The following is a 20,672-nucleotide window of genomic DNA, read 5'->3' as shown; positions in this document are numbered from 1 at the left end:
ACTTAGCTTTTGTCTAGAGAGCGTGTTTGGCAGATTTTTCAATTTTGTCTGAATATATATGATGTGGCTCTCTCAATTTCTTTTGAAAACCTTTTTTTGCTTTTATAGAAGAATGAAGAAGAAGAAGAATGACTCTTTGGGTCAAAAAGGTTCCTGACATCTGGTGTAAACTAAAACAACATTATTGTCTGCCACATGAGAGAATTTTTTAACACTGCTTTGTAGGACTTCAAGCAACTCACTCATCTTGGTTTTCTATATTTCTTTTCCAAGGTTACACTGATCGCTCCTTCTGGTATATCATACCTGTTGCGCTCCAGGGCAACATGCCCTTACAAAATGTTATATTTTCCCTTACAAAATACAAAATAATCTTACGCCATGTATTTTTTTCAAACGTGTTTATTTTTGTAGTTTAACATGTTACATTGTACATGCGTTTCATTATCATATATATTGTTAATGAACATTTTGTTGTGAGACACTGACTTGTTCGACATGAATGAGGTTAATTATAAAAGAAGTTCAAAAATGAAGTCGCTTGGACGTTCACCGTAGAAGAAAAAAATACATGCAAATATAATTAAGTAGAATAATACATTTTCTTATTCAATTTATGAATTCATTTTCTGCATTCAATGAAATGAAATGATCTGCATTTCTATAGCGCTTTTCAAGTCCATGACTTCCCAAAGCGCTTTACATTGTGCTTCACATTTCCCAATAGCGGCCGTGATCTGTGCAGCCATGTAAGGCGCTAACCTGCTTATTGGGGGTATTGGGGGTTCAGTGTCTTACCCAAGGACACTTCGGCATGTAACACGGACAAGCCGGGATTCGAACTGGGATCCCTTAATCCTAAAACGATCGCTCTACCTCCTGAGCTACTGCCACCCTAAATCTTTGTGCCCAGGGTTACACCACCTCCGTTTCACGTAGATAGCGAGTCCGCTATCGTTCAATGATTGTTGGTAATATACTGATTAAGGAGATAACCACAAACCTGTCTTTTTTCATTTTCTCCTTTTATTCTTCCTTTTTTTACTTCTTTATGCAACATCATCATTCGTAATGTAATGCATCAAAGCAAGTGAGCCGTTTGAGAGCCGGCTCTATTGAATGAGTTGAGCCGAAAAAGCCGCTTCTCCAAAAAGAGACGGTCTTCTTTTCACTATATCAAACCGCTCACATTGTTTGCAACGAAAGAAAACGATATATTACCGAGATAGAGGCTACCGCGGCAAACTTGTTTGACTCGATTGATTTGCCGTTTCGTGATAGTCGGTGGATACCAGATGGTACCCATCATTGACAAATTTGCGTTTTTCCGTACAGATTTTCTTGTACGTCGTACACGTCTTCAAATGCATCATAAACGTACTTTGTACGGCAAAAACCTACAGGTTGACAGGTATGGTATATTGAGCTTAGGGGTAACTGTATCGAATAAGATTTTGAAAGTAACCCTCCCAAGTTCCCAACATTTCTACGCTGCACTATTGCGCTAACTCACAGCTAAACTATGCAAAGACTCCACAAGATGGCACACTCCCTAAACGTTTGCGGTCCGCATATGTTTTGGAGTCATTTTTAAATTCCATGTCGAAAACACTCTTGCAAAAGTCAGTACGTTGTCCTAGATGTTTTATAAAATAATATTGGCAAAAAACAATTAGAATAGCTAATTTGTGAACCGGAAATGGTTTGGTTAGAGCTCCGTCTACTTTCTTTGTGTTTCCGGGTCACGTTCGGGTCGGTTTTGGCTAGGCGGTGTTCCGCTTCGGCCTTTTGGAGAAGCTCCATTTAACTCCGTAAAAAGAGTTCGTTTAACTCCGTGAAAGAGTCAAAGTGAGCTTTAAAGGGATTTAAAATGTGCGATAAAGGGAAAGGACCTTTCAAAGAGGAGCTTGAAGAAGAGAACGAGGGAGAAGATCGACGGCCAACTCAAGTTAGCATTAGCAAGCAGCTACAAATTGTGTTGAAAGGAGAAGGTTGGTCACTTCCGGTTTCATCTTATTTTCCATTCCCCAAGTCAATTTACTTTATATCTTGTTACTTTTCGATATTATTGGTGCGGCTGGTCAACTTCTAGTTATAGCCCTCTACTTGCTACTAGCTAGCATCAGTAAGATATATAGCGTTTTGTGTAAACCAGCTTACCAAAAATCTAGTTTATCTTGTAATCCATTGAGCTATTTACAGTGGGCAGGCAAGTAGGTAGATCTATTTCTATTGTTTGAGATGAAAACGTAGCCACTTGCTAGATCGGGGGTGTCAAACTCAATTCTACAGAGGGCCAGAACTCAAACCGCAACTTTGGTCGCGGGCCGAACAGGATCAATATTTATTGAATACACTTAAAAAAAAAAAAAAAGAAATATGAATTTAAAACAGTCAGGAATATTATTACAGAAGGAACAAACGTAAACATTAAATGAATTAAAATGTGTTGCACTCCATAAAAATATCTCCTGTCAAAACTATGAAAATGAAAATATGAAAAAAAACAAATACAATTTGTGCTTTTCACTTTGGGAATTTGCTTTAATGGAAAAACATCTTCATATTCTTCTGTAACTCTTCAACTTTCTGGATCTTTTCTCTCGATTCAAGGTTTTTCAGCTTACTCTCATTTTTTTTCTTGCAGTGCCATTTTACGTGAAATTCCTTCATGACGGCCACAAAATCTCCACAAATAAGACACACGGGTTTACCGGCAATACAAGTAACATAATTTTCTCGGCCATTGTGGTTTTTAATATCCGAGTATAATTTGAAAGTTATCAGGGTTTCATAGACCAGGGCCATTATAGTAGATGTATATAAAAGGATTTCGCAGGCCGGATATAATTGTACGCCGGGCCGGATGTGGCCCGCGGGCCATGAGTTTGACGCCTGTGGTATATACTTTTTTAGAACTTATATACCCAAGAAATGAAAAATCAACTTACGGATAAAAATGCATATTGACTGTTAGGAATTATACTATAAATTGTTAGGGAAAAAAACTACATTATAAATTTAGCGTTTTCCAAACTGTTCGAATGAGTTATCTGACTCCATGAACCAAACATTCTCCTAACAAAACGTGCTCGTTTTCTTAATTTAGGGAAACATTGACGAGAGACAGGCTTTTCCACACGGGGGCGGATTTCTCATCTCATTAGCTGCACCGCTTATCATCAGTAGGGTCGCGGGGGTGCTGGAGCCCATCCCAGAAGTCATCGGGCAGTGGGCAGGGGACACCCTGAACTGCCAGCCAATCGCAGGGCACACGGGGACAGACAACTCACTCGCTCATTCACACCTAGGGACTATTTAGACCGGCCAATTCACCTGAAATGCATGTTTTTGGAATGTGGGAGGAAACCGGAGTGCCCGGAGGAAACCCACGCAAGCACGGGGAGAACATACAAACTCCGCACAGGAAGTCTGGAGCTGGATTTGAACCCACGACAGGTTCCCATGACATGAACTGTGCCGCTCAAGCGCTAACCACTGCGCTGCCGTGCTGCCGGGGGCGGATTTATTATCTTAAATTATTTCTCAAGTGAATTCCATCGGATTTTGCCGAATCATTTTCAAATTAATCTAATGAGTCTTGTCGAGCCTCCCATCTTTTCGTCTCTGGTCCTGTCCGTCTGTCTCTTCATCCTGTCTTGTCCATCTTCCGGCTTCCGTCCTTTTGATACGTCAGGACCAGATCATGCCGTTCGTGCATAAACGAGTGTTAAAAAGCACAATATAAATTATGGAGACTCAAAGTGACCATAAATAACAATTGTTCTCGTTGATTTTTTGATGCAAACGAGATGCTATACTCATGTTTATTCCGGTAATGCCTTTTAAGAAATATATTTTTCTGTGTGAATAGTGATTATTTACATTCATGTTTTGTGTTCTGCAGACGAATGGGAAGAGAATCTTCCCACTTGGCAAAAGGAGACGACGTGTTCCGGCGTCAAAAAAGAGGAAGAGGACGAGTATTTCGAGAAGTTTAAACTCGATAAGGAAGACTTGGAGCCTGATCGTGTTAAAAAAGAGGAAGAGAACTTTGAGCCTGTTGAGATTAAAAAGGAGGAAGATTTGTGGGAGTTTTTCGCGACCGGGGCCTGTTTAACCTCTGAAGATGGACGTGAAGAGAACAAGGAGACGGTGCCTCCAAGCAATAGCTCCGGCACAATAGATGATGATGATGACGACGATGATGGCGACAAACGGTCGGAAGGTCATAACACAATCCACAAATGTTCGCAGTGTGGAAAAACATTTAGACAAAAGTGTGATTTGAAACACCATATCATGGTCCACACTGGTGAGAAACCTTTTGCCTGCTCAGTTTGTAGTAAAACATTCACCCGGAAAGCACGTTTAAAAATCCACTCAAGGACCCACACAGGTGAAAAACCTTTTGCCTGCTCTTTTTGTGGTAAAGCATTCACCCGGAAAGCACGCTTAAAAATCCACACAAGAACCCATACAGGTGAAAATCTTTTTGCCTGCTCAGTTTGTGGTCAGAAATTTGGCTATAAATCACATTTAGATAACCACACAAGAATTCACACCGGTGAAAAACCTTTTGCTTGCTCATTTTGTGATCGAACATTTGCTGAGAAGGGGCACTTAAAAAAACACACAAGAACCCACACTGGTGAAAAACGTTTTGCCTGCTCAGTTTGCGGTCGAAAATTTGCTGAGAAGGGGTACTTAACAAAACACACAAGAACCCACACGGGTGAAAAACCTTTCGCCTGCTCAGTTTGTGGTGAATTATTCAAATGTAAATACAGCCTAGGAGTACACGCAAGAACCCACACTGGTGAAATACCTTTTGCCTGCTCAGTTTGTGGTCAAAAATTCAATCAAAAATTCCAATTAAAAGTCCACGCAAGAATCCACACTGGTGAAAAACCTTTTGTCTGCTCAGTTTGTGGTCAAAAATTCTCCATGAAGGGAAATTTAAAAAGACACATAAGAACCCACACAGGTGAAAAACCTTTTGCCTGCTCAGTTTGTAGTAAGAAGTTCAATGATAAATCTGACTTAAAAAGGCACTCAAGAACTCACAATGGTGAAAAACCTTTCGCCTGCTCAGTTTGCGGTCAAAGATTCCCAAGTCAGGCTAAAACTCAGAGTCACAAGTGTGCTGGGGAGAATAGCAGTCAACACTCTGGTTGAAATTAACTCATCCTTTCCATTTACATAAAGAAAAAAGAACACAGTTACCATTGGCTTAGAATTTTTTGTAGGTTTTTTTGATTCTTTTCAATCGAGTGTTGCAGCTTGTACCCTTTTGATAGATTCTATGAAATTTAATGATGAATAACGTGAATTTATCATGACATTTCCTCAGTATGGTCCACTATAAACCATTATTAAGTACAGTACTCTTCACGTTTGACAGTCTATCAATTCCAGATATCCAGGCTAACTCAATAGTCACAGATTTATTTAGTCTGTCTTAATGGGTTGCACGTTTGTCGAGTCGAGTCAGGATTAAAAAGGCACAGCTATGTCATCCCAGCTGTAGGTAGCGTTCACAGAATCCTCAAATAGACCCCCAGGATCCATCTCAGAATCACGGATCGGAAAAGTGTCGCCCATGATCTTCTAAGGTTGCTGAAGACGCGCTCCTGATGGAAATTTATGAACTTTTGAAAGAAATGTAAAGGGGTTACACGAGATCTATTCATAAGGAAAGGACAATGGCAGGTACGTTCGTAAACTGCATTCTATTTGATGAGTAGCACGTTGGCAACACCTGCTTAGGAGAATAAATCACCGAGGTAACTGAGCCAGGCTAACCTTTACTTGCTTTCATGCAACCCACTTGAGGTTAAATTCAAACAAGTTATAAATACTGTATATCCCGGCTTAAACACTTATCTTGATTTAGATTACCCCACCGCGCCAAGTTTTTGTTCTTAGCTGATTGTGATTGTATAACTGTACTCTACTTGTACAAAATTTACACCTGTGATGGAAGCATATATTTCATGTGGATTTAATGATCTTTTCTCACATGTAAGTCTGTTTGAGTTGTGAATTTGTGACGGAATATTCTTTAAAGATTGATTTCTATCCAAATGTTATTGTCAAGGAACGGACCGGGAGGCAGAAAGTGTGAACTCATTTTGCGTGTACGATCTGCCACTTTAATTCAGAAAATAAAAGTTGTCCAACAAGCAGGAACCAAAGACAAAACAAAACAGGCTTAAAGGTAATCAAAAATTCAAATTAGGTAATACTCACAAAACAGACTTAAAGGCAATCAAAATCACAAACTAGGCATTTCGTTCTGTGTACATTGTTACAAAGAGTGACAATACAAAGGAAATTATTATTATTATTTACTCAGAACAAATGGGCATGAACAGGTTTTTCCTCAAGTTAAGCAATGGTCTGGCAACGGGCAGTCCCAAAAGGAGCGCTTAAGTATCCCACATGCAATCAAGTCAATCTGTCTCAGCCGGTGTCAAGGGGCGGGACCAGCTGGGTGCCATGACGACCGTGCAGGACATGACAGTTATTCACTGCGATTCAACAAATTCATTAAGATTTGGCTAATAATCAAACTGTCTTTGTGTTTATTTGATTGATTTTCATTTGTTTTTAAAATGTACCATTTGTGTAAAGTGTGGATGTGTTGGAGGGACTAGATCAATCAAAATCATTTCTCTACTTCTGTTTCCAATAAATAATTGCTTTTGTGACCCTCATGTCTTTCTTTTTCTGGTGTTGTTATTGAATTTTGGGCCAAGAAAATCGCGCGGGACATCACTCTCCCGTTCAGTTGCATCTCCGATAAAAGTAAATCCAAATGAAAGATAGCTGACGCAAGACCGCACAGGCACAAAAATGGCATCATTTTCCACCACACAGTACGACAATGACTGAAAACGCTGCACTAATGTTTGAGATGGATGTACGTGCACCCTGCAATATGTCTGACTAGCTACTGACTGCGTACGCGTTACAGACGCAATCCGCTTTTATTTTTTGCCAACAGAATATAAAAAAATATATATAAAATTAAATTTAGAAATTACATTATTTTACAAAATTTGAAAACAAAATATTCAATTAGAATTAGTAATTGCATCATTTTACAAAATTTTAAAACACAAAGAAATGCACGTCGATGCTAAGCGTCACAGGCATAAACGCAAGCTGATTGGCCAGCACTCGCTGAATACTCGACTCCCCATTGGCCCGTTCACTACAGTATCCCACGCTTATCTCGTATACAGCACAATACAGTACGCTTCTCGCCATTACTGTAGTTAGCCTTTGTCTCGCGGTGCTAAGTTTTATGAAGTCCTCGTGATGGCTCCCAAACGCTCCTCATTCCTTGGTGCATCTAGTGAACCGAAAAAAAAGCGAAAGATGCTAACAATTAACGAAAAAAGTGAGGTTATTGGACAAGTTGAAAGCAGGAAATAGCGACGCGAGTGTAGCCCGACAATATGGCCTTAATGAATCGACGGTACGGTACATACCACGTATGACTTTGGTTGCCAGCAAGGGCTGCTTTGATACGTTTAAGAGGCGAGTCGGACTTAAGAGCAGGGTTGGGTAGGGTTACTTTAACTGGATTACTTTCAATTACTTTTGGATGACTCCAATACCATGTGTTGAGGCTTTGATGCTAGGTCCTTAGTTTGGCCTTTTGATTTTTGCCTTTCGGAGATGGAATAAGAGCTTGCTCTGTCCTCTCCACGCATCGGCCCGGTATTGCAGTACCTCCGGGAACGGTGCATTCGCAATGATCGCAGCAAGGCTTTAAGGCTAGGACCTTAGCTTGGCCTTTCGGCCGAGAGTAAGTGTCCCGGCTCCTAGGCTTTGTAGCGTATTATGAACTGACCGATAACGGATAATGAATAACGAAGATAGAACAATAACCCTTAAAAACCCCAAAACCCCATATGCTAATAAAAGACAAAAGAAACTAAATATGTATAATATGACTATATTTTGTGCAGGCTTGGGGAGTAACGGAATACATGGAACGGCAAAAATGATGTAGACAAGCTGTTTGGATTTATTTTCATTTTGTTTCTGTTGCATTTGATGTTCGTTTTGCTGGAGATCAAAGCCAGGAGAGAAAGCTTACCACGTGTTGTGAGTCATCATTTTATTCATATTTAGTTTCTTTTGTCTTTTATAAGCATATTTGGTATTGGAGTAATCCAAAAGTAATCCAATTAAAGTAACCCTACCCAACCCTGTACATTGTGTTCATGGGGTTTTCCAGTGTCAACTTTATTTTGGTCCAGGAAAATCCAAGTCCTTTTTCTGTTCTGTTTTGACTCAACACATCGTTAAGTTTCGGTTGTGGCAAAAATGTCATCACTCATAACATGATTTCTGACTCTTTTATGGCCAAAATTACAACACATTTCCATATGGCTTACAATTATATTTGTTTGGTCCTGAATCTAATTTGGTGGTGGCCAATTCGGTCAGCAGGTGGTGCTCTCGGTTTCCAACATAAATTCATTTGAAATAGCCTGTGTCTGGTATTCATCATGAAGGATGCAACTTTAATACGAAAGGATTTTCCGCTTTAAATGTTTGATTTAATAGTTAGTTGATATGGATAATGATTGATCGGACCAAAAGAAAAATAACAACGACCCACAAATAATGCAAGCAGATTGATTTATTAAACTATGTTTTATTCACAGGACAAAGAAAATTGAATCAAACGTAAGAATAAAGCACATCGTTGACATAAAAAATCACTGTTAGCAAGGGGGAAGGTGGAAGAAATGATGCCACAGGTTAACAGTACTGATCAATGAAGCCGGTTTGAAGATAATAGACTCAATTAATGATCAGGGATTATTTTCATCGCGTGCCAACATGGGATATTTGCCCAAGACATCAAAGAGGTTGTTGCACTAACCCCTTTTTGCGTACTTTTGGGAACAAAACGTCCCTCAGGGGAGGGGTGTGTGAGAAGCAGCACATGGCCAACTAAGAAGATGAAGAAATAAAGGTGCTCTTTTGGCAGTGGACTTCACGGGGATTGTTCTCATCCGGATGACAGGGACAGAGAGATTCACAGGCTCTCCAAGCTTTGTGGTTTGGGTGAGAACAGGCCCAAACCCTGGGGACCTAGGTCGGCGATCTTATTATTATATTTATAATTGTTGAAAACAGGCAAAATTCTATGCGGACACACCATGAAATAGATCAATCAAGAAACATGACACATATGCAAATCATTAATCTTTTGAATCCATATGAAGTCTTTGGGGTTTCAAATCTTTGTTTACAGCAGGAAGGTCTGCTCACATCCTGTGAATGAATGTGGGTTTTTTGATGTATTGGCTGTCAGTGGTTGGAAAAAGGTGAGTGGAAATGGTTCTGTGGCAATCATGTTCCTATAGACAGCCTGTATGATATGTGGTCAATTACAGTATTTTCCAAACTATAAGGCGCACCGGGTTATAGGGCGCACCCCCAAAAATTAGTTTTTGGTCCTATATCTTCCATACATAAGGCGCACTGGATTATAAGGCGCTACAATGGGAACGTCGACAAAACAGTCAGATAGTTCAGTCAAACGTATTACCCCCTAAACATTCCGAAAGCTTGCAAAGAAGCAAATACGTGTCGTAGACACGTGCGGATGCGGTTTACGTACGATGTCACTCAAATGCATCGTTCCAAATATTATTCGGAAGGTTAAAGTCTTGGGATTCAAGAAATGCCAACCATTCCTTAGTTTCTATTTTGTTTTTCGCTCGCAACTTTACTGTGCATATGACAATAAACACTTGGAATTGAGCTTGATTTAAAACTAGACTCATCACAGAAACATCGAGTTCAGTCTGAAACAAGATACTGGGAAAATATATATGCGGAGTAGCTCACCGAAGTCGTTGCGTTCAATAATAATGTGCAACCATGGTCCTCTTATATCCGTGAGTGTAGTAAATCCAGGAGAGTTAAATATTTACAAATACAGAATAATAAAACATGTTTTCTTTATGCCGTAGTTCAAGCAAACTTGCTATTCACATTCATCTTTTTCGGCCAATTGCAGGCTTTGTTTTGCCTTTTTCTATGCGACCCTGGAAATGATAAAAGGGATCCGCCCCCTTTACCTCCGAATAAGTTTAGCCAATAGTGATCGATTCAAATGATGATTGACACATTGGCTGGGAAATGAAACGCCAGCATATGTATCCCAGCATACACCGCGGACCACATTGCCTACGAGGAAAAATCTAGTCGACGGCTGCTTGCCTTTGTTGAGAGACCTTGCGACCTAATATTGATCCATATATAAGGCGCACTGTATTATAAGGCGCATGGTCAGCTTTTGAAAAAAATATAGGCTTTTAGGTGCGCCTTATAGTGCGGAAAATACGGTAAGTGTTTTTAAGCTCCCACTTTCAGTGAATGTTTGACCACAAGCCGAGCAGGCAAAATTCTTCTCGCCAGTGTAGGTTCTTGCATGTAATTTCGAGTGACGATACGGATGATTTTTCACCACAAAGTCAACAAGTTCAAGGCTTCTCGCCAGTGTGGGTTAGTATGTGTTTTTTTAAGCTCTGACTTTCAGTGAATCTTTGACAACAAACAGAGCAGGAAAAAGGCTTCTCACCAGTGTGGGTTCTCATGTGTTTCTTTAAGCTCCGACTCTGGGTGAATCTTTGATCGCAAACTGAGCAGGCAAAAGGCTTCTCCCCAGTATGAATATGTGTGTGTATTCTTAAGCTCTGACGTGTAGTGAATCTTTGACCGCAAACTGAGCAGGAAAAAGGCTTCTCGCCGGTGTGGGTTCTAGTGTGTATTTTTAAGCTCCCGCTTTCAGTGAATCTTTTATCGCAAACTGAGCATGAAAAACGCTTCTCGCCAGTGTGGATTAGTGTGTGTTTTATTAACATCCAATTCTCTGTGAATCCTTTACCACAAATTGAGCAGGGGAAAGGCTTCTCACCAGTGTGGGTCAGTTGATGTAATTTCAAGTATCTATTTAGGGTGAATCTTTTACCACAAACTGAGCAAAGAAAAGGCTTCTCGCCAGTATGGGTTAGTTGGTGTGATTTCAAGTTTCCATTACGGCTGAATTTTTTACCACAAACTGAGCAGGCGAAAGGCTTCTCGCCAGTGTGGGTTCTAGTGTGTATTTTTAAGCTCCCACTTTCGGTGAATCTTTTATCGCAAACTGAGCAGGAAAAAGGCTTCTCGCCAGTGTGGGTTAGTGTGTGTTTTTTAAAGCTCCCACTGTCAATGAATCTTTTACCACAAAATGAACAAGAAAAAGGCTTCTCGCCAGTGTGGGTTCTAGTGTGTATTTTTAAGCTCCATCTTTCGGTGAATCTTTTATCGCAAACTGAGCAGAAAAAAGGCTTCTCGCCAGTGTGGGTTAGTGTGTGTCTTTTTAAGATACAATTCTCTGGGAATCTTTTACCACAAATTGAGCAGGGGAAAGACTCCTGTCCAGTGTGGGTTCGTCTGTGTTTTTTTACGCTCCAACAGTCAGTGAATCTTTGACCGCAAATTGAGCAGGCGTAAGGCTTCCCGCCAGCGTGGACTTTCATATGCAACTTCATATTAGACTTGCGTGAAAACGTTTTCCCACACTGAGAACATGTGTTGCCACCCCCCGACTGCGAGTCGCTTTCAGCGTTTCCAGAGTGGGACGTGTCGTCGTCATCCGTTTTCACGTGTTGATGGGAGCTGATGCTTCGAGGCTTCCGCCAACCGTTATCTTCAGGTTGAACTTGATCTTCGACGGTTGAACGGACCCCGGCCACGAGCAAGACTGGAAAAGCCACGAGCAAGACTGGAAAATTGTCCTCCTCTCTAACGCGAACAGGCTCCCCATCCTCTGTCTCTTGCTTAATGTGATAAGGCTTCAGATCCTCCTCTTCCTCCTCACTTTTAACAGCAGGCAACTCTGGTTCCTGCCGCGCAGTAGGAAGATATTTTTGGCTGACGTCTGCAAGACACAAGTCACATTTATTTGTATTGCCCTTAACTCGTTCAGTGCCGTAACATATTAGTATGTTTTCAGACGCTTGTCCCAGAGTGCCAAAACGTAAAAAAAAATCCAAGAGGCTTGGGCGCAGCTAATCAGTAAGTATTAAACTTCTGGGATTTGATTCACCACTAGATGGTAGGAGTGGCTTTGATCAGATTTCTTTGTCAATACTTAGTGCCGTGTTTTGTAACTGTATCTGCCGTATTACTCTGTAGGGCAGTGAGTAGTCACCCGAGACATCAGAGGCTGAGAATTCTTGCAAATTTCTTGCATAAGTTTAGTGTTCTTGCAATCAAATGTTATTTTTCAAGCAAAGTGCCTTTGTGTTTATGGAAAGTATTTTTTTTAGATATTCTAGGTATCGAAAATATAGTTTAGTGTTTAGTGTGAGTATAGAGATTTTACACACAGAATCGTTTAAGACCAATTTGTTGAATCGTCTCATACGTGTTCAAAGAATGGAGGAATCAAAAGACGTAAGAGGGAGCTCTTTTTTGTTGATACACAATTTCAACAAGAAACTCAGCGAATCTCAGATATGCGTGGGTCTTTATAGTTTCAACATAGCACGTGTGCCCGGCTTGGCCCCGTCCCTTTTCACGCTACACCCTTTCACGTGTACATGCCCAGGGTTCAGTCCTTATTTGGAAGTGTTTTTAAGTTTATGCCAGTTTATGTCACCTTGCCCTTTGCCGTTATCTCCTGCCCTCCCTTAAGGAGGATTGTTTATACTAATTCGTCCGCCGAGACCTTCCCGAGATGTAAGCAACATTTCTCCCAACTGTAAGCAAGTCTTTCTACATTTCTTTCTAAATATATGCAAATCTATTCTACAAATGCAAGTTTATTTTCTACAACAGTGAAAGGCTTCTTGCCAGTGTGGGGTTTTTGGTGTAATTTCAAGTGTCCATTTTGGGTGAACTTTTGACCGCAAAATGGGGAAGAAAAGGCATCTCGCCAGTGTGGGTTAGTTGGTGTAATTTCATTTGTCCATTTTGGGTGAATGTTTTACCACAAACTGAGCAGGAAAAAGGCTTCCCACTGCGTGGAATTTCATATGCATCTTCATATAAGACTCCCGTCGAAACTTTTTTCCACACTGAGAAAATGTGTTACCACCTTCCGACTGCAAGTCGCGTTCAGCGTTTGCGGAGTGGGACGTGTCGTCGTCATCCGTTTCCAAGTGTTGACAGGAGCTGATGCTTCGAGGCTCCCGCAAACCATTATCTTCAGGTTGACCTTCATCTTCGACGGTTGAACAGACCCCGGCCACTCGCAAGACTGGAAAATCCTGCTCCTCGTCAACAGGCCCCCCATCCTCGTTCTCTTGCTTAGCGTGATAAGGCTTCAGATCCTCCTCCTCCTCCTCAATTTTAACAGCAGGCAAATCTGGTTCCTGCCGCGCAGTAGGAAGATATTTTTGGCTGACGTCTGCAAGACACAAGTCACATTTATTTGTATTGCCCTTAACTCGTTCAGTGCCTTGACGTATTAGTACGTTTTCAGACGCTTGTCCCCGAGTGCCAAAACATAAAAAAACTCTAAAGGCTTAAGCGCCGCTGAACAGTGAGTAAGATGACTGTTAAAGCTTTCTTTTGGTGTGCCCAATGCCTGTATAGCTACAGAGCTAAATTTTCTGTAGGCCAACATCGGCTGGCATCGGCACTTCCCATTTGAGAGAAACGTCTGGCACTAATCAGCAACAGTCACAGAGGGCTGCAAAGACCACCACGACAACATCCCATGATCTGAGACCTACGCGAGGGCAAGGAAAAACTAAGAAAATCTCAGCATGAGGAAAATGAAGGAACCTTGAGAATGAGCCACACGTGAGGTCATCCCCTTGACCAGGCCAAAATGGATGATGCAAGGCATCAACAGAAAACACACAGTCAACATCAGTGTTTGCCATACCATAGGAAGAGTCTGCCTGGCTGCTGGGGTTAAATTGGTCCCCCCTGGGTTTCCAAAACGTGTATTATTAAAAAAGAAATTGTTTGAATTAAAGATGAATTTCATAAATATAATGAAGTCATTACATTATATATGCAGGAGAAACGCCGCCAGATGACTCAACTAACAGGAGGGAGAAAGCAAACTCCCTAAGGGATGGATTGGCCTAGGGTCAACCAATCATGTTGAAGTCCACCTCCTCCCTCGAAAGGCACGCTCCAAATTAACTTTTCTCGCTTCTGGCCGGCGATCGCGCCCGACACCAGCTCGTAGTGATGACGTCACGTCGCGCTGTCCCTGCGCCGAGCGAAGGCGACGCCTCATGTCGAGTTCTCATAATTTTCTTCATTTTATCGCTTTTCTTTATCTCTACAACCTACCGTATTTTCTGCACTATAAGTCGCACCGGGTTATAGGGCGCACCCCCCAAAAATAGTTTTTGGTCCTATATTTTCCATACATAAGGCGCACCGGATTATAAGGCGCTTCAATGGGAACGTCGACAAAACAGTCAGATAGTTCAGTCAAACTTATTACCCCCTTAACAATCCCAAAGCTTGCAATGAAGCAAATACGTGTCTCAGACATGTACGGAAACAGTGTCTGTGGGATGTCACCGATCACTCAAATGCATCGTTCCAAATATCATTCGGAAGGTTAAAGTCTTGGGATTCAAGATTTCGCTGGTAACTGTGTGGACAGCAAAGTAAGAATTTTATTGTGCAGGGAAACGGGGTTCTTCACTGTGCATATGACAATAAACACTTTGAATTGAATTGAGTTTAAAAATAGACTCATCACAGAAACATCAAGATCGTTCTAAAACAAGGTACCGGGAAAATATAAAGCCGCATAGCTCAGCTAAATTCTCTTGCAGCCATCACGTTCAATAATGATATGTAACCATGGTCCTCTTACAAACGTGAGTGTAGTTAATACAGGAGAGTAAAATATTTACAAATACAGAATAGTAAAAAAATGTTTTCTCTATGCCGTAGTGTAACCCAACATGTGATTCACATTCATCTTTTTCGGCCAATTGCAGGCTTTGTTTCGCCCCTTTAGCCTATGCGAGCCTGTAAATGATAAAAAGGATCCGCCCCCTTTACCGCCGAATAACTTTAGCCAATTGTGACTGATTCAAATGATGATTGACATATTGGTTAGCCAATGAAACGCCGGTATATAAATCCCACCATACTTCGCGTTCGGGGGAAAATCTAGTCGGCGGCTGCTTGCATTAGTTGCAAGATTTTGCGACTTAATATTGATCCATATATAAGGCGCACTGTATTATAAGGCTCGAGGTCAGCTTTTGAAAAAAAAATAAGGCTTTTAGGTGCGCCTTATAGTGCGGAAAATACGGTACTCTATCGTGCTTGCTAACGTTCAGAGGCTTTATAACAAAACTGATGAGTTGTTTATGAGGATACATACCCAGAAAGATTTCTGTGATTGTAACGTTCTTTGTTTTTCTGAAACTTGGCTAAAACCATCACATCCTGACTCCCTAGTCCAGCCGCCGGGATTTACAATTTTCCGTCAGGATCGGGACAGATATCACAGGTAAATCCCGAGGAGGCGGAGTGTGTTTTTTGGTGAAAGACAGCTGGTGTACGGATGCTCGGATTATTTCCAGTGGATGTTCTGCCGATTTGGAATACGTGACCATTAAATGCAGGCCTTTCTATCCTCCTTGTGATTTCTCATCAGTGACCCTCACCGCAGTATATATCCACCCCAGGGCCGACGTCGATGTCAAAAAATGACATCAACAAGTACACGGACACGGTGTTGGATTACGTACATTTCAGCCAGGAGCTCTGTCTACCTACTACGTCCAAAACTCAGTACTCCAATTCAAAACCATGGTTCAGCAATTCCATCCGGAAATTGATCGTTGCCAAGGACGCCGCCTATAGACCCCGACGCTTACCGCCAAGCGAAATCAGCGTTGACGAAGGGTGTTAAGGCCGCTAAACGTTCATTCCGTGATAGGGTAAAGGTACAGTTCGACACTCAGGACTCCAGAGCTCTATGGTCAGACTTGGAGCTCATAACTCAGTACAAAGGACCAAAGAAGACTATTGGTAATGTGGACGCTAATCTACCCGATCAGCTCAATGGCTTTTATGCCCAATTTGACAAAGACAATAGTAGTACTCCAATCCCAGCCCCGGTGACCGAGGACGACAATCCTTTGATTATCAGTGAAGAGGAGGTAAGACGTGATTTCGGGAGGTTGAAAGAGAGGAAATCACCAGGCCCTGATAAGCTCTCACCCCAACTTCTCAAAGAGTGTGCTTCTCAACTTGCCCCTGTCTTTACTGGTATTTTCAATTGGTCTTTGAGTTCTGCTACTGTACCCTCATGTTGGAAGCGAGCTACAATTGTATCGGTCCCGAAGAAGAACAATGTCTCATGTTTGAACGATTATAGACACATAGCACTCACGTCCGTGATCATGACAACTTTCAAGAAGATCGTATTGAAATTCATAAAGTCCTTTCTACCATCAAACTAAATCTGTACCAATTCGCGTATCATGCTAATAGAAGTGTAGATGATGCCATTTCAATTTGTATTCATGAGATTCTAAATCATCTTGAGCATAGGAATTCATACGTTAGGGTTTTATTCATAGATTTTAGTTCGACTTTCAACACTATCATTCCTTCTAAACTGCATTTTAAACTTCTTCATTCACGCAATTTTCCCGTTTTAATATCAAATTGGATTTTAGATTTCTTTCTCAATAGAGAACAGTCCGTTCGCATTGGTGAGAAAGATTCCTGTTCTATTGTCCTCAACACTGGTACGCCTCAGGGCTGTCCATTGTCTCCAACTTTGTTTTCCATATTCACACATGATTGTCAACCGAATTCTGACCATTCACTATTCGCTAAATATGCAGACGACACCACAGTTAATGGCTTTATTTCAAATGGAGACGAAACTGAATACCAAGCAGAAATTGATTCACTCTCCACCTGGTGCTATAAGAGTAATCTGTTATTGAATGTAGGTAAAACCAGGGAGATGATAATAGATTTCCGTACTAAGCCTCCCCCGCATGTGCCACTGTCAGTTAATGGTAATAAGTTGGAACTGGTCCATTCATTCAAGTTTCTGGGTACTTACTTGTCAGCTGACCTCACATGGACTTTCAATGCTACTGATATTCTAAAGTCAGCCAGACAAAGGCTCTACTTTCTTCGTCAACTCAAATCATTCGGAGTGCGTCAATCCATTCTAGTCAATTTTTATTGAGCTATCATTGAATCCGTTTTAACTGGGTCAATCACAGTTTGGTTTGGTCGCGTCAATCAGAAAGAATTGTCAAAGATGAAATCAGTAGTGAGGACGGCAGAGGAAATAATAGGTACTGGCCTCCCGTCCCTGCAAAGTATCTAAATCGATCGAACTAGAAAACAGACACTAAAAATTACAGACGATCCCAGTCACCCTGCTCGCAGGTACTTTGATTACCTGGCGTCAGGTCACCGTCTTCGCTCCATTGCGAGCAAGACTTCACGTCTTAAAGAGAGTTTTTACCCTCCCGCTATTCGTATGTTCAACGGGAATTGATTTAGGTTATTATGTACAGTATTATTATGCCAACGGCATTCCTTCGACCTATTCTACCCTAGAATTGTTATTTACATTTTTTTTTTAACTATTCTATATAATTACCTTGTTTTATACACTACAATATCTTTTTTCCTCTAATCTTTTTATTCTTTTAAATCTATTATTTTATCATTATTGAGTGTTCGCGTGTAAAGTGGGAGATGAAGCAAAATAGCAGGGTGTTCAAATACTTATTTTCTTCACTGTATGTATTTTGAAAGAATGAGCCAGACAGAAGCCCGGACCTTATTCGAAAGTAAAGTACGGTGGACGTCGACGGCCAAATACGAGATGTCGAGGACGTTGCAGATAGGAAAACGACCAACCTGCTCTGTTCAACGCAACTCGGAGTATCTTGTAAACAGCTCCTGGGAACTCTGGTTCCTGCCAGGCAGTAGGAAGATATTTTTCACCCATGTCTGCAACACACAAGTGAGATCGCATTAATTTGTGACACCTTTATTCACAAAAACACACAAAGGGACACAGAGATCACCACAGGGCTCCTACAGCGTAACGCAAGTTAAATTCATGACTTCTTTAATGCCTTTGCATATCAAATTTAAGACAAAGTTGACAAAAAAAACAAAACAAAATTGAAACAAACAAAAAACACTACATTAATAAGAGGCAATTTTAAACCAATGTTTGTTTTATTTTATTCATTTTAATTACATTTTGGTCCAGTTGAAAACGTTTGATCTGAAAAACAGCACTCTCCAGAGTTAAAGACATTTAGGCAGGTTGCAATGGGTGTTGCAAGGGCCTCAGTGCATAATACACAGTCAACCTCAACATTAAATATGGAGTAAGTTATGGAGAGATCAAGCTTCCCGTCTCAAGATTTCAAAAGATGCAGCAGGTTCTACAGTCGCATGCATCTGGTCCAGGTGCCAATCTGAATACTCAGAACGCCTGAACCTTACAAATTTCGAAGCTCGTCCTTCTTCCTCAAGGACGAGGAAACCAAAGAATCAGGTTACTCATAAGCTAATAAATAATGCTGTGTTTTAAGTCGAGATTCGAACATTTCCTGTCATGAAGTGTTGGACAGTCCCAAACGCAGGGCACAAGGGATGTGGTAAAACCTGTTCTATTTATTTGAAACCTACATTCAGTTGAGAACCCTAAAATGGGGCTCAAACCCTAGTTCATAACACTCAACTTATACGAAGATGCAAGAAAAGATCCGCATCAAACGTTGCTGAATTGTTTCCCCTTTAAAGTCATTTGGTGCATACTATTACATAATAGTCATGTATGCATTAAAGCAACAAAAGCAGCTAAAGAGCCGCTTCTGAGACGAAAAGAGCGGTCTAATTTTGGTCAGTCAAGCTGGAAAAGTCGCTTCTCTAAAAAAAGACAGCATTTCTGTCACTACTGCAATGGAATATGCTGGGAGGGGCTGCTCCCTCCGGGGGACTGATGCGTTCCCTGTGTGCTGAGGGGGCAGGAGAGTCCAAGCTAGTGTCCGGTGACTAACACAATTATATACGAGATGACGTGTGTGCTGCCCAGACTGCCCTCATTACTACATCCACTTTTCTTTGGGTGGGCAGAACGTGTGCGTGGGTGAACAGGGTTCGGTAGGGTGACTTTAACTTGATTTCTTTCAATTACTTTTGTATTACTCCAATACCATATATACTAATAAAAGACAAAATAAACTAAATATGAATAAAATGACTGAATTTTGTGCAGGCTTGGGGAGTAACGGAATACATGGAACGGCAAAAATGATAATGGCAAGCTGTTTGGATTTATTTTCTAATTGTTTCTGTCGCATTTTATGTTCGTTTTGCCGGAGATCAAAGAGATCAAAGCTAGGAGAGAAAGCTTACCACGTGTTGTGAGTCACAATTTTATTCATATTTGGTTTGGATTTATTTTCATTTTGTTTCTGTCGCATTTTATGTTAGCTTTGCCGGAGATCAAAGAGATCAAAGCCAGGAGAGGAAGCTTACCACGTGTTCTGAGTCACAATTGTATTCATATTTAGTTTATTTTGTCTTTTATTCGCATTTTGGGTATTGGAGTAATCCAAAAGTAATTGAAAGTAATCCAGTTAAAGTAACCCTGTGGTTGAAGGACCGGCCACCCCCCACTGGTAACGCCCCTGATGTCAAGGATGTAGCAGAAGCGAAAATGACCAACCTGCCGCGAGCTGCTTGGAAACCGCGTCCGGTCCTCGCTCGATCTCCTCTTTGGCTCCCTGAAGCTTCTCTTGAAGAGATCCTTCCTCACTGGAGAACATTTTGTCCGCCTTTGAAGTTCAACGAAAAAAAGGCCACGAGGTGTCGCTCCAACTCGGGAATAAAAAGGACAAACCTTCGAAAAGGAGTGCAAAGTGATACTTCTGTCGAGGTTACGTAGTTTTAAGTTGACTACAGGATTTTTGGTAGTTTTGTCGACATGTTCTTGTGCGGCTGTGGTGCGGCAGACATGACAGCTTCTCTTTCCAAACACCGCCGCAAAGGATTGTGGGGCACAAATACAAACAGAGGCGTGGATAGGTCGGCGTGCTGTAGCTGCCCGCTAACTAGCGTGCCTGCATGGCGGCCATTTTGGTCGGGCCAACTTCGCGCAATGGATGTACATTGAAAAGAAATCACAACCAGCAAATTATAAACCTTTTTAGTAGTTGAATTTTAACATTGTATATAAAACTCTGAGAAAAACGTATTTCAAATTCAAAATCGGTGTTAGGAGGATATTTTGAGACCAACGTAAGGTTTTTTTTAACAATGTTTTATTTGTTTTTCGCAAATCAATGTAAATGAATTACCATATATATCCGGTGTACCTGTCCCATCAAAGATCCACATTCACACTGGACTGGATGATGAGGTTTTTATGACAGTGTCTGCAGATGAAATGAGTCACAACATTAGCTTATATGCTGGCTTTGATCTCTTTGATCTCTTGAAGGGGAATTAACATTTTTGCACAACAGAAACTAAACAAAAATAAATCCAAACGGCTTGAAAACATCAATCACATTACTGTGCATGTTGAGAGAATTGTCAGCTGTGGTTATAATGTTTAAAATTAATTTTGTGGAGCACCAAAAGATGTGGCTTACCGTTGG

General features: G+C 41.1%; 2 protein-coding genes and 1 pseudogene across 2 annotated transcripts; 2 read left to right on the top strand and 1 right to left on the bottom strand.

The window, feature by feature from the left end:
* Window positions 1-1,736: 1,736 nt before the first annotated feature.
* LOC148368401 (uncharacterized) lies at window positions 1,737-6,282 on the top strand. Its single transcript, XM_088330455.1, has 2 exons — window positions 1,737-1,991; window positions 3,908-6,282. The coding sequence occupies exons 1-2, from the start codon at window positions 1,871-1,873 to the stop codon at window positions 5,176-5,178; spliced, it is 1,392 nt and encodes a 463-aa protein (XP_088186581.1). The 5' UTR covers window positions 1,737-1,870; the 3' UTR covers window positions 5,179-6,282.
* A 1,322-nt stretch (window positions 6,283-7,604) lies between these two features.
* LOC148368400 (U2 spliceosomal RNA) lies at window positions 7,605-7,765 on the top strand (annotated as a pseudogene).
* A 952-nt stretch (window positions 7,766-8,717) lies between these two features.
* On the bottom strand, window positions 8,718-20,039 carry LOC148368399 (uncharacterized). Its single transcript, XM_088330428.1, has 5 exons — window positions 19,913-20,039; window positions 19,739-19,847; window positions 17,911-18,003; window positions 13,121-13,432; window positions 8,718-11,959 (listed from the first exon to the last, which is right to left on the bottom strand). Exons 2-5 carry the CDS (start codon window positions 19,836-19,838, stop codon window positions 10,521-10,523), a joined length of 1,944 nt encoding a protein of 647 aa, XP_088186554.1. The 5' UTR covers window positions 19,839-19,847; window positions 19,913-20,039; the 3' UTR covers window positions 8,718-10,520.
* Window positions 20,040-20,672: the final 633 nt, after the last annotated feature.

Source organism: Urocampus carinirostris, chromosome 3 (assembly GCF_059441175.1).
Source record: "Urocampus carinirostris isolate Australia breed hairy pipefish chromosome 3, RoL_Ucar_1.0, whole genome shotgun sequence".
NCBI lineage: Eukaryota > Metazoa > Chordata > Actinopteri > Syngnathiformes > Syngnathidae > Urocampus > Urocampus carinirostris.
Note: the sequence above shows the minus strand (reverse complement) of the source record. Positions and strands in the feature narration are given on the sequence as shown.